The sequence below is a fragment of the Gossypium hirsutum genome, chromosome D08 (assembly GCF_007990345.1).
Source record: "Gossypium hirsutum isolate 1008001.06 chromosome D08, Gossypium_hirsutum_v2.1, whole genome shotgun sequence".
Taxonomy (NCBI): Eukaryota; Viridiplantae; Streptophyta; class Magnoliopsida; order Malvales; family Malvaceae; genus Gossypium; species Gossypium hirsutum.
In genome coordinates, this window is record NC_053444.1 from 68,895,795 (window position 1) to 68,905,478 (window position 9,684).

Genomic DNA, 9,684 nt, shown 5'->3' on the forward strand with positions numbered 1-9,684 from the left:
GGAAAATGTCTATTGCTGGGTTTGTATTAGCACTTATACTTCAATCAAATTTAAATTTTAGTCCTTATCAGTCCGTCAATCTGATTAGTCTGTTTGATTCGATTATCAAGCCATTAAAGAAATCATAGAAAGTATAAATTATTAAAAATCTGTTTAGAAAAACAAAAATCCTTCTCCTTTCCAATGTGTTTAGAATCAGATTGGTTGTTGAATCGGTCAAGCCATCAGTTTGTCGGTCCGATTAGTCTGTCTGATTCGATTAACAAGCCATTAAAGAAATCATAGAAAATATAAAATATTAAAAATCTGGTTCAACTACTTCAGTTTAAAATCCATAAACTAATTCAGGTTTTATTATCCCTAATCCTGTTAGAATAATTAATTTATACACCACAATGAATTAAAAGAAACCTCCACAAACGAGCTTAGAATATTATCATGTGTCCTTATAAAAATTAAAATAAAATTACAAAATTGATAGTTTAACAACCACTTATAACCCCAAAAAACCCCTTCAAGGACCATTTTAAAAATTAGGGTATAGTTTAGGAACCAATTTGCAAATAAAACCATAAAAACTAAATAAAAAACAGCCCATTTAGCTAAATTGAATCTTATATATCTTTTACGCCTAAACCGAACGAAGCCCAGTTTTTTCTCTTCACCCTTTTCTCCAATCACCAAATTCGCAAAATAGCAATTAAGCGAAGGGGTTCGGGGTTTCAAGCTAAAAACTATTAGTTAAAGAGTTACAGAAAAACATATGGGGGATCCTTATTATAGATACCCTTTAGCTGCCGCAGATAGAGGTACTTTGTTTTACCCCTAAATTTAACTTTGTTTTGCAGCCCAGAATGTTAACTTGTTTGATTATTAGGATTTTGTTCTTTAGGACATTGCGAATTCTTACTCTTTGTTGTTCTTTAATTTGAATTTAGCTCTTTTTTCCCCTGTAATGGGTGTGTTTTTATATGATATTGTTTGAACCTGTTTAGCTCTGATTTGCAGAATCAGAAATTATGGTCTCGTTTAATGGGAGTTGCATTTTACTATGAATTCTGTTAGACTCTTTTCAGGCGCTAATCCAGAAAGTTTTTTAGCGGGCCGGAGTTGAGTTATAATTTTTTTGTGAGGTTAAAGTGTAGTTTTATCTTGTATTAACTTATGATTTCATCACTTTTGGAAGGACTAAATAGAAATCTTTTCATTTTTTGGAGGGCCAAAGTACAATTTTACCACATAGTAACTTTTAATTCTATCATTTATTTGGGGACTAAAAGATAATTTTTCCATATGGGGGGTGGGGGGGCTGAATCTTTGCATTGTGAATATGCGGTGTTCTTTTAAGTTACACGAGTGTTCGATATGGGTACTTCATAGTGCTGTCTCCGTATTGATCTTTAGCAAGTTAACGTCGTTTTATTGATAGTCCGACTCTTTTTGCAGCAGGTAGTATTCCGAGGTCTGCATTTCCTGGCTACTTTTCTTCCGAAGCACCCTCGTTGACGTCTCATCATGCTGATATGCAGGTTGCTTCTTCCGATGTAAGGCGGTTCTCAGTTCTAGTGTGATACCATTTTTGTAAATGACTTTGGCATTTTATAACTGGATGTCCCTTCCTTTGTGTTGGTATTTTTTTAAGTAGATAAATCAAATGCAACCTGGGAAGTATGGGGTGAATGATATTTCTAATCCTGGAGTTTTTTATAACTGGATGTCCCTTCCTTTGTGTTGGTATTTTTTTGAGTAGATAAATCAAATGCAACCTGGGAAGTATGGGGTGAATGATATTTCTAATCCTGGAGTTTATCCTGAGTCCAATCTTGGTGGTTTATCAGCTGGAGCAAATACAAGGGCTTATCCATCTTCTTTCGGAGATCCAAGTTTAGGTACTCAAAGATGGAATGCTTCTGTAGGTATCCATTCAAACACTGGAGTTCATCCTGAACCTGGTTATGGTGGTGTGTCGGCTGGACCTCCCATTAGGGAAGTTCCAAATTTAGTTGGCCATCGATGGGATACTCCTGGCGTTAGTTCAAGTGCTGGAGTTCATCCCGAGCCTAGTCTTGGTACTGCATCAGCTGCAGCTACCATTCGGGGTTATTCATCTCCGTTAGAAATTCCAAGTTCCGTTGGCCAAAGACGGGATGTTCCTGTAGGCATTAGTCCAAGTTCTGGACTTCATCCCGAACCTAGTATTGGTTCTGTACCGGCTGGAGCTAGCATAAAGGGTTATCCTTCTCCTCTAAAAGATTCAACCTTAGTTGACCAAAGAAACGACAGTCCACCGGGCACAAAGCCTGGCATTCCCGATGCGTTAGATGAAAATGCTTCTGCGAGAAATGGTTATGGTCACATAGATGCTGTTGGAGATTCGAACATTTTGTTCGTTGATGGTCTTCCTACTAACTGTACGAGGAGAGAAGTAGGTCGTATCCTTTTTATTTTCGCATGCATGCTTTCGTGAATATGGAAATATTCCTCAGCAACTTTCCGAGAAAGTTCAAACAATGCTTAAGAAATAACACACATGCTTCACGATATCACGCAAAATTAAACTATTTTATGCCATTGTTCTCCTTTACTTAACATCAAAGATCTTTTCCGTCCATTTACCGGCTACAAAGATATCAAAGTTGTTCACAAGGAACCAAGGCGTGTAAGTTCACCACTCGATCATTTCTCTTGATTTAGGTTCCCGTGTTGGGGATGAATGGCTTAATATACCAATATGTTGACATATTTCGATTCGATTATTCCATTAATTTAGTTTTATTTATGTTCTTCGTAGAGGGGAGATAGAGCCATGGTTTTATGCTTTGTAGAGTTTGACGACTCAAAATGTGCAATGACAGCCATGGCAGCTCTTCAAGGTAATCTAGGCTCGAAAAAATCGCATATAGAACTTAACAGAGAGATGAATAACAGTGCATTGAAAGTGTTAAGTGATGTTATCCGGCATCTATTGGTTATTGGGTTTTCTTTATACTTAACCCGAGCCCCAATGATTATTTCCAAAACCAGATTTAGGTTAGATGCTTTAACATGTGATCTGCATCTGTTCATTATTAGGGGTTTCGTGTGATCTTATATTAAAGTCGGACCAATCCACCTATTGTTGGTATCATTGCTTTTTCAATATCATATGTGCCATATGGGTGGTGATAAGTTGAACTTTTTCTGCAGGTTACAAGTTCGATGACAAGAAACCCGACTCTCCAGCCTTGCGAATCCAATTCGCACATTTCCCTTTCCATCTTCAAAACGATCAAAATGATTAACGGGTTGAGTTCTAACCAGGGATTTAAATTGCAGCTGCAGACTTAGTTTTGATTGTGTTGCATTTACTGTGGTTTGAGGATGTAATGGTTGCTATCATGGTAAATATCGGTGAGACTTTGGATTCCTTTATGGTATGGACATGTTGATGTACCCAAATTTCAATCATGTTAAACCAGTATCTAGACCAGATCAGTTCTTATCTTGTAATGACCATCACATACACAGCAGATCTTTTTTAGAATTTCTATTTCATTTTTCTCTTCAAGATTATGTATTGGATTCTCTTATCTTGTGTACAAATATGGTTATAAATAATTTTTTTAGCTTATAATTATATGTTAAAAATGTATAAATATTTGGTATCATGAAACTTAGGATGTGTTAGATTTGAATATTTAACTTTAAATGTGTTTTTTTAAATTTTTTTTAAATTTTTTAATAATATTTTTTAGTCCATATAAAACTTCAAAAAAACTGTTGAATAAGAGTTATCTTCATTTAATTCAATTCTTTAATTTGATAATTTTTTCAATTAGGTCCTTAAACCTTCTGTTATACCCTATTAATTTTACAACTTTTCTTAATTTTGTCTCTAAATTTGGATTCCATAATAATTTGAAAAAAATTTACATCAAAGACCAAAAATATTAAAAATTATATATAAATTATAAAGTATTTTAAAATTTTCATATGATGAAGTGAAACAATCTCGTAATGTTATCACACAAGTTTAGGGATCAAATTAAAAAAAAAATTCTACCAAATTCAAGACTAAAGTGAATAAAATAGTGCAGGGACCATTTTGAAATAATTTCGAAGTTCAGAGATTAAATATTACTTTATCCCTTAATTTAAATAATCAAAGTATAAGGACTTAATTAACGAAAGTAAACTAGTTTAAGGACTCATTTAATAGTTTAGCCAAAAATGTCGTACAATGAAATTCGAGCGGATCCAAATCGGGTCCAAACAAGAAATGCTGGGAAAATTCACCTGTGTAAACTATAATCTTTCAGATCCAAAAAAAAAACCCGAACCTGAAACAAAGCTCTAGCAGAGACTAAAGCTATAGAAAGAAAATTGCAAATATCCGTTTAGAACAGATTGTGGATCTGTTTAATTGACGATGGTAATGGAACTAGGGAACGGCGATGATGGCGTCACCTCATCGGCGTCACCGACCTCCGCCATGGCCAGTGTTCTCCCTCTCGCTTCCGTCTCTCAACAGCCTTACGTGTCCGAGCTCCTCTCCTTCACTCTCGATCGCCTCCATAAGGTTCGTTTCTTTTTTTTTCTTCATTTCTTTCCAATATGTTTTGAGATCTGAATCGTGTTTGTTGAACGGAAAAAGGAGCCGGAACTTCTTCGAGTTGATGCGGAAAGGATTCAGAGGCAAATGCAAGAAGTTGCTGTTGGTAATTACCGCGCTTTCATTTCTGCCGCCGATGCGTTGGTTGCTATCAAAGAGGAACTATCTTCTATCGATAAGCATCTCGAATCTCTGGTAATTAACTTTATTATCATTAAAATTTTTCATTTTTTTTTCCTTTTCTTTGTTGTATTACTTGTTATTTGTTGTCTAATACAGAGATTTCGTTTGATCTATGGAGTATTATGAACTAACTTGGAAAGTACTAAATGTACATTAGTTGGAAGATTGGAAAAGAGTAAGGAAATTCTATAAGGTAGCCTTTGGGAACTTGAATTTAGAATTTGGATGTGGATTTGGATTTCAACGGTGTAAATTGAGTAGTAGAATAGTTAGAAATGTAACATTCATAATAATTTCTCAAATCCTTGGATTTGTTAGAATACTTTTCTAATGATGTTATATTGAATATCAACCAATTTGTCAATAATCTATGCATTTCATTCTTAGCATTTATATAATAAATGAAACTCAAATCCATGTTCGCAAACGGAGCATAATTGTTTTCAAGGAGCGTTGAACACTCTTGAAAGTTTCACTTGGAAAGTTTTAGCTGTGGGGCTCTAAAGTCAGGTAATAGATTTGCAATTTTATGGAGTGGTGTAGGCAGTTTCCTGGCTATCTTCTGGATCTCAAGAGTTAGGAGTGGTTGTCTTAGCTTATGATTATTAGAGCAAAAATCTAGAGAAAATAGCTTAGTTATTTTGCACTAGCTGTGATGTTTGTATTAGTTGTGAAAACTTCTTTCGATAAAGCATGAAGGCTTACAGTTGGATTTCTCCCAATGTGATGAAATATTACATGAGAACTGTTTTCTACCACCTGATGTGTTTACTTTCTCTCTGGGGATTGTATATACAAGATTCAATGAGTAGATAAAGAAGGTAGAACTTGTAAATTTTGATGACCAATGAGATTTATGTAAGGTTACTCTAATTTTAAAAGGAGGGTAACAATCTCATGCCAACCTCGGAGTTACAAAAGGAAAAGCGGAAAAATTCTTAAGTTATAAAAGAGAAAGAAGGATTGACTTTAACTTTTAGTTGATTTGGTATATAGATGGTGAACTCATGGTACATTGATTTTCTTTTCTTTTTTTTTTATCCATAGAATTCTTTCCTTTTGTGGATATGCTAATAGGTAGGGTTTGTCTTTGCAGATTACTGAGATCCCGAGCCTGACATCTGGTTGCACAGAATTTATTGAATCTGCAGAACAAATTTTGGAGAAGAGGAAGATGAACCAGACTCTGCTATCAAATCACAGTACTTTGCTTGATTTGCTTGAGATTCCTCAGCTCATGGACACGTAAGTGCTTGAACAAATTGTAAATGCTGAGGCATTTAGTACTATAGAACATATATGCTAGAATGGCTTCATTAAACTCAATTTTCTACAGATGCGTGAGGAATGGAAATTATGATGAAGCTCTTGATTTAGAAGCCTTTGTTTGCAAACTCTCAACCATGCACCCCAAGTGAGTTAACCCCTATTATATCCTTCTGTTATAAACTATTAGAAGACAGCTGACTGAGATTTGTTTTCCCCTTCTCGAAAGTATACCTGTTATTCAAGCATTGGCTCAAGAAGTTAGGCAAACAACACAATCTCTTCTCTCTCAGCTTCTCCAAAAGCTTCGTTCAAATATTCAGGTATTTGTTTGGAAGTGGTTCAACGAATGCAAAACTTGATTTTAGTTGGAGTTTTAGTCAGGCATGTGATCTATGTATTTTGCAGTTACCAGAATGCCTTCGGATTATTGGATATTTACGCCGAATAGGAGTATTTAGTGAGTATGAAATGCGGTTGCAGGTAAAATTTTTTATCTCTGCCTGTTTATCATTGTGGTCAACTCTCTCATCCCGCTGTTCAGTTTTACTTTCTTGTTCCCCCTTCTGACGACATTTTTTCTTGGTTCAGTTTTTGAGATGCCGAGAGACGTGGCTCACTGGAATTCTTGAGGACTTGGATCAGAGAAACGCGTATGAGTATCTAAAAGGGATGATAAGCTGTCACAGAATGCATCTTTTCGATGTTGTTAACCAATATCGAGCAATATTTGCTGATGATACATCTGGAAGTGAAGAAAATTATGATGGCGGGCTTCTTTTTAGTTGGGCCATGCATCAAATTACTTCACACCTTAAAACTCTTAAAGTCATGCTTCCAAAAATAACAGAAGGTGGATCGCTATCAAATATTCTGGATCAGTGTATGGTGAGAAAATTTAAAATTACAATAGTTTCTTATATAACCAGTCATTTAACTTTTGATTATTATAATATCATAGTCAACAAAAGGCTGTGTTGAAAATATTTTTGCAATTAAGCATCTGGAAAATAACTTAGTGACAGATTTATTTGTTGTATATGATTGTGATGATGCTTTTGATCTTTGTTGCTAACAGTATTGTGCAATGGGGCTTGGTTGGGTCGGGTTGGATTTTCGAGGCTTGCTTCCTCCTCTATTTGAAGAGTAAATATATACAATCATTTTTATTTTCCTTTTGACTACTTTTTACCCCTATCATTGATTATATATACTTCACAACTTTACAGGGCAGTGCTCAATTTATTCTCTAAGAATATGAATACAGCAGTTGAGAACTTTCAGGTATGCAGACTATATGCACAAAGTTAGGGTTTTTCTTTTTAATAATCCTCTAAATGGGTTGTTGCCCATGTAACTTCTTTAACTTGTCCTTTTACTCTGGGTCCAGTTAGTTCTGGATTCGCATCGATGGGTTCCATTACCAGCAGTTGGCTTTTCAGCCGCTAGCATCAGTGAAGAAAGTCAGGAGGATGTAACGCCACCATCTTATTTGATGGAACATCCGCCTCTTGCTGTGTTTGTTAATGGTAAGTTCAACTCGTGTTTGCTTTTTCTTTAGTGATGACTTCTCAAATGGTTTGGATAATCTATCAAAGGATAAATGACACTAGAGCTGTCGAGGGAGTATAGTTAGGTTGCATGACCCTTACTAGCTTTTATGTTTAAGCTGTTTTCGTCCCGAAAATTCTTGTGTTTCAAGTACAAATGCAAAAGAGAATGAGCCTTGGTTTTCAAAGTCTTGATGGTTTAGAGGATAGGTAGGTTGCCATTAGGCATTGTAGCTTTTAGATTGAAGCTATTTTTTTCGATTATGCTTGGTTTTGACGGCTCAATGTTGTCATTTTTTACTTCAACTTATCTCTCTCTGGTGATTTTACTTTTAGGTGTTTCCGCCGCAATGAACGAACTACGTCCTTGTGCCCCAGTTAGTTTAAAGAATGTTCTTTCTCAAGAATTAATTAAAGGATTGCAGGCTGTTTCTGACTCCCTATTGAGATACAACGCAACTCGGATGCTCAGAGAAAACGAATCTGGGCTTTTCCTCTCCCTTTGCCGAGCATTCATTGAGGTGCATTATAATGAAATCAGGCAAACTATCTCATGCAAGTTTTTGACAAAACTTTTTACATACTGACAAACTTCCCCCTATTCTCAGGTCGTTTTCCCACACTGTGCGACATGCTTCGGTCGTTGTTATCCTGGTGGGGCCGCTCTAATCATGGACGCAAAGAATTTATATGAAGGACTTGGTCGCCTGTTGACAATCTCTTCGACGAAAGAACCCCCAAAACCAGTTGGTAACGGAGAGGAAAAGACAGCATCCGGAAATGGTGACCTGCCGTCTCAACCTGTTGTGGAAAATGGCATTGAACCGACGGTCGATAATGCAGCAGATGAGAAGGAACAGAACAGTCCCGCATTGCATACTGATGAAAAAAAGGCTGGTGAAACATCCTAGGAAAGATCCATTCTTTAAACTTTGATTTGATAATGTTTGTAGAAAGAAAAAGGTAGTGTTATTTTTTTGATGTATTAAGCAATTTTCCGGCCAAAAGGATAAAATGAGAAAAACAAGTTTTATATTTGTTGGTTATGTATTTAAATAACTGGAGGGCGTGGTGTTATGCTTAAATGTTTGAGATTTTTTTTATGAAAATCTCATCTCAAAACTTTGAAGTAAAAATTGTAATTTGTGATATACGGGGTTGGGTCGGCGTCGAGAGTCGACTATAGCATTAATTTTCAGAGTCGGGTGAAATGGAAATGCGTTCGGGGTTAATATTTGGTTAAGCTTTCACCATATTGGGTTTGGGTGCCCAAAAATCTATCCTGCCTTGCTTTGTACTAGTTGCGGGGTTTTTTTTATTTTATTTTTTATTCAATTAATTTATTCAATTTTTTACTAAATAAATAAAATATAATTTAATTCTTAAACTTAGTTTAATATTTTTTTTCAAAAGTATTTTTCCGAAAGAATTCTAAAAATATTTTTGAAAATATCAAAAGCATCTTATAATGATTTTATCTCAAAAATACTTGCAAGAAGTAATGTTAAATTAGCTTTAAAAAGGAATATGAAAAGACACTTGACTGTATTGTAATTATGGTCTTAATTTGACATAAGTCGATTCCTATACTTTTATGTGTTATTCGTAGGTCACATTGGAAAAATTATTACGTAAACTTTTTTTTCCACGTCAACTATGATCCCCAATTAATAATAGAATGCCACATAAGTATATGTTTTAGATGACATTAAAAATTTTGCCAACTCGCTTTCTCTTCATTTTAAATCACTTTTTTTCTTTTTTTTTATTGACTTACTTCTCTCCAAGCACCTACGACTATAATTCAGTCTTATCCCAATTCTTTAATCCAAAAAAACAAAAAGTTGCTTGACAACAAATGAAAAAAAATACAAATCAATGACTACTGTGGTGGGATGTGTTGAAGATATTTTAGCGAAGGTAAAGGTTAATATATTAAAGAGGGTATTTATGCTCGTCGTGTCATTTATATGGAAATCAGAAGTTAGGAGGCTGTTCTCTTGACTCGTACTGATGAGAATTTAACTCCACGTGAAATTGAACAAAAAGCTGCTGAATTAGCCTATTTTTTGCATGTACCGGTTGAAGTATTTT

At 35.1% G+C, this 9,684-nt stretch overlaps 2 protein-coding genes across 10 annotated transcripts; both read left to right on the top strand.

Moving 5' to 3' along the window:
* The first annotated feature begins 637 nt into the window (after positions 1-637).
* Positions 638-3,569, top strand: LOC107932899 (uncharacterized). Of its 9 annotated transcripts, none has more exons than XM_016865020.2 (6): positions 638-809; positions 1,447-1,544; positions 1,751-2,432; positions 2,598-2,659; positions 2,792-2,873; positions 3,187-3,569. In XM_016865020.2, exons 1-6 carry the CDS (start codon positions 764-766, stop codon positions 3,279-3,281), a joined length of 1,065 nt encoding a protein of 354 aa, XP_016720509.1. In that variant the 5' UTR covers positions 638-763; the 3' UTR covers positions 3,282-3,569. The 9 variants fall into 9 exon arrangements, with proteins under 9 accessions (XP_016720509.1, XP_016720511.1, XP_016720510.1 ...); XM_016865022.2 differs by having other exon boundaries at positions 1,447-1,529; XM_016865021.2 differs by having other exon boundaries at positions 1,450-1,544.
* Positions 3,570-4,224: 655 nt separating this feature from the next.
* Positions 4,225-8,654, top strand: LOC121220009 (conserved oligomeric Golgi complex subunit 8). The gene is made up of 12 exons (XM_041099038.1): positions 4,225-4,558; positions 4,634-4,786; positions 5,871-6,019; positions 6,111-6,188; positions 6,270-6,363; positions 6,449-6,523; positions 6,632-6,928; positions 7,119-7,186; positions 7,270-7,324; positions 7,431-7,569; positions 7,927-8,111; positions 8,199-8,654. The coding sequence occupies exons 1-12, from the start codon at positions 4,409-4,411 to the stop codon at positions 8,499-8,501; spliced, it is 1,746 nt and encodes a 581-aa protein (XP_040954972.1). The 5' UTR covers positions 4,225-4,408; the 3' UTR covers positions 8,502-8,654.
* Positions 8,655-9,684: the final 1,030 nt, after the last annotated feature.

Coding starts and splice junctions, on each gene's coding strand:
- LOC121220009 (XM_041099038.1), top strand. CDS start 4,409: ATGGTAATGGAACTAGGGAACGGCGATGATGGCGTCACCTCATCGGCG. Junction 4,559..4,633: donor CTCTCGATCGCCTCCATAAG/GTTCGTTTCTTT, acceptor GAACGGAAAAAG/GAGCCGGAACTTCTTCGAGT. Junction 7,570..7,926: donor TCTTGCTGTGTTTGTTAATG/GTAAGTTCAACT, acceptor TTTTACTTTTAG/GTGTTTCCGCCGCAATGAAC.
- LOC107932899 (XM_016865020.2), top strand. CDS start 764: ATGGGGGATCCTTATTATAGATACCCTTTAGCTGCCGCAGATAGAG. Junction 810..1,446: donor TTTAGCTGCCGCAGATAGAG/GTACTTTGTTTT, acceptor CTCTTTTTGCAG/CAGGTAGTATTCCGAGGTCT. Junction 2,433..2,597: donor TACGAGGAGAGAAGTAGGTC/GTATCCTTTTTA, acceptor TTAACATCAAAG/ATCTTTTCCGTCCATTTACC.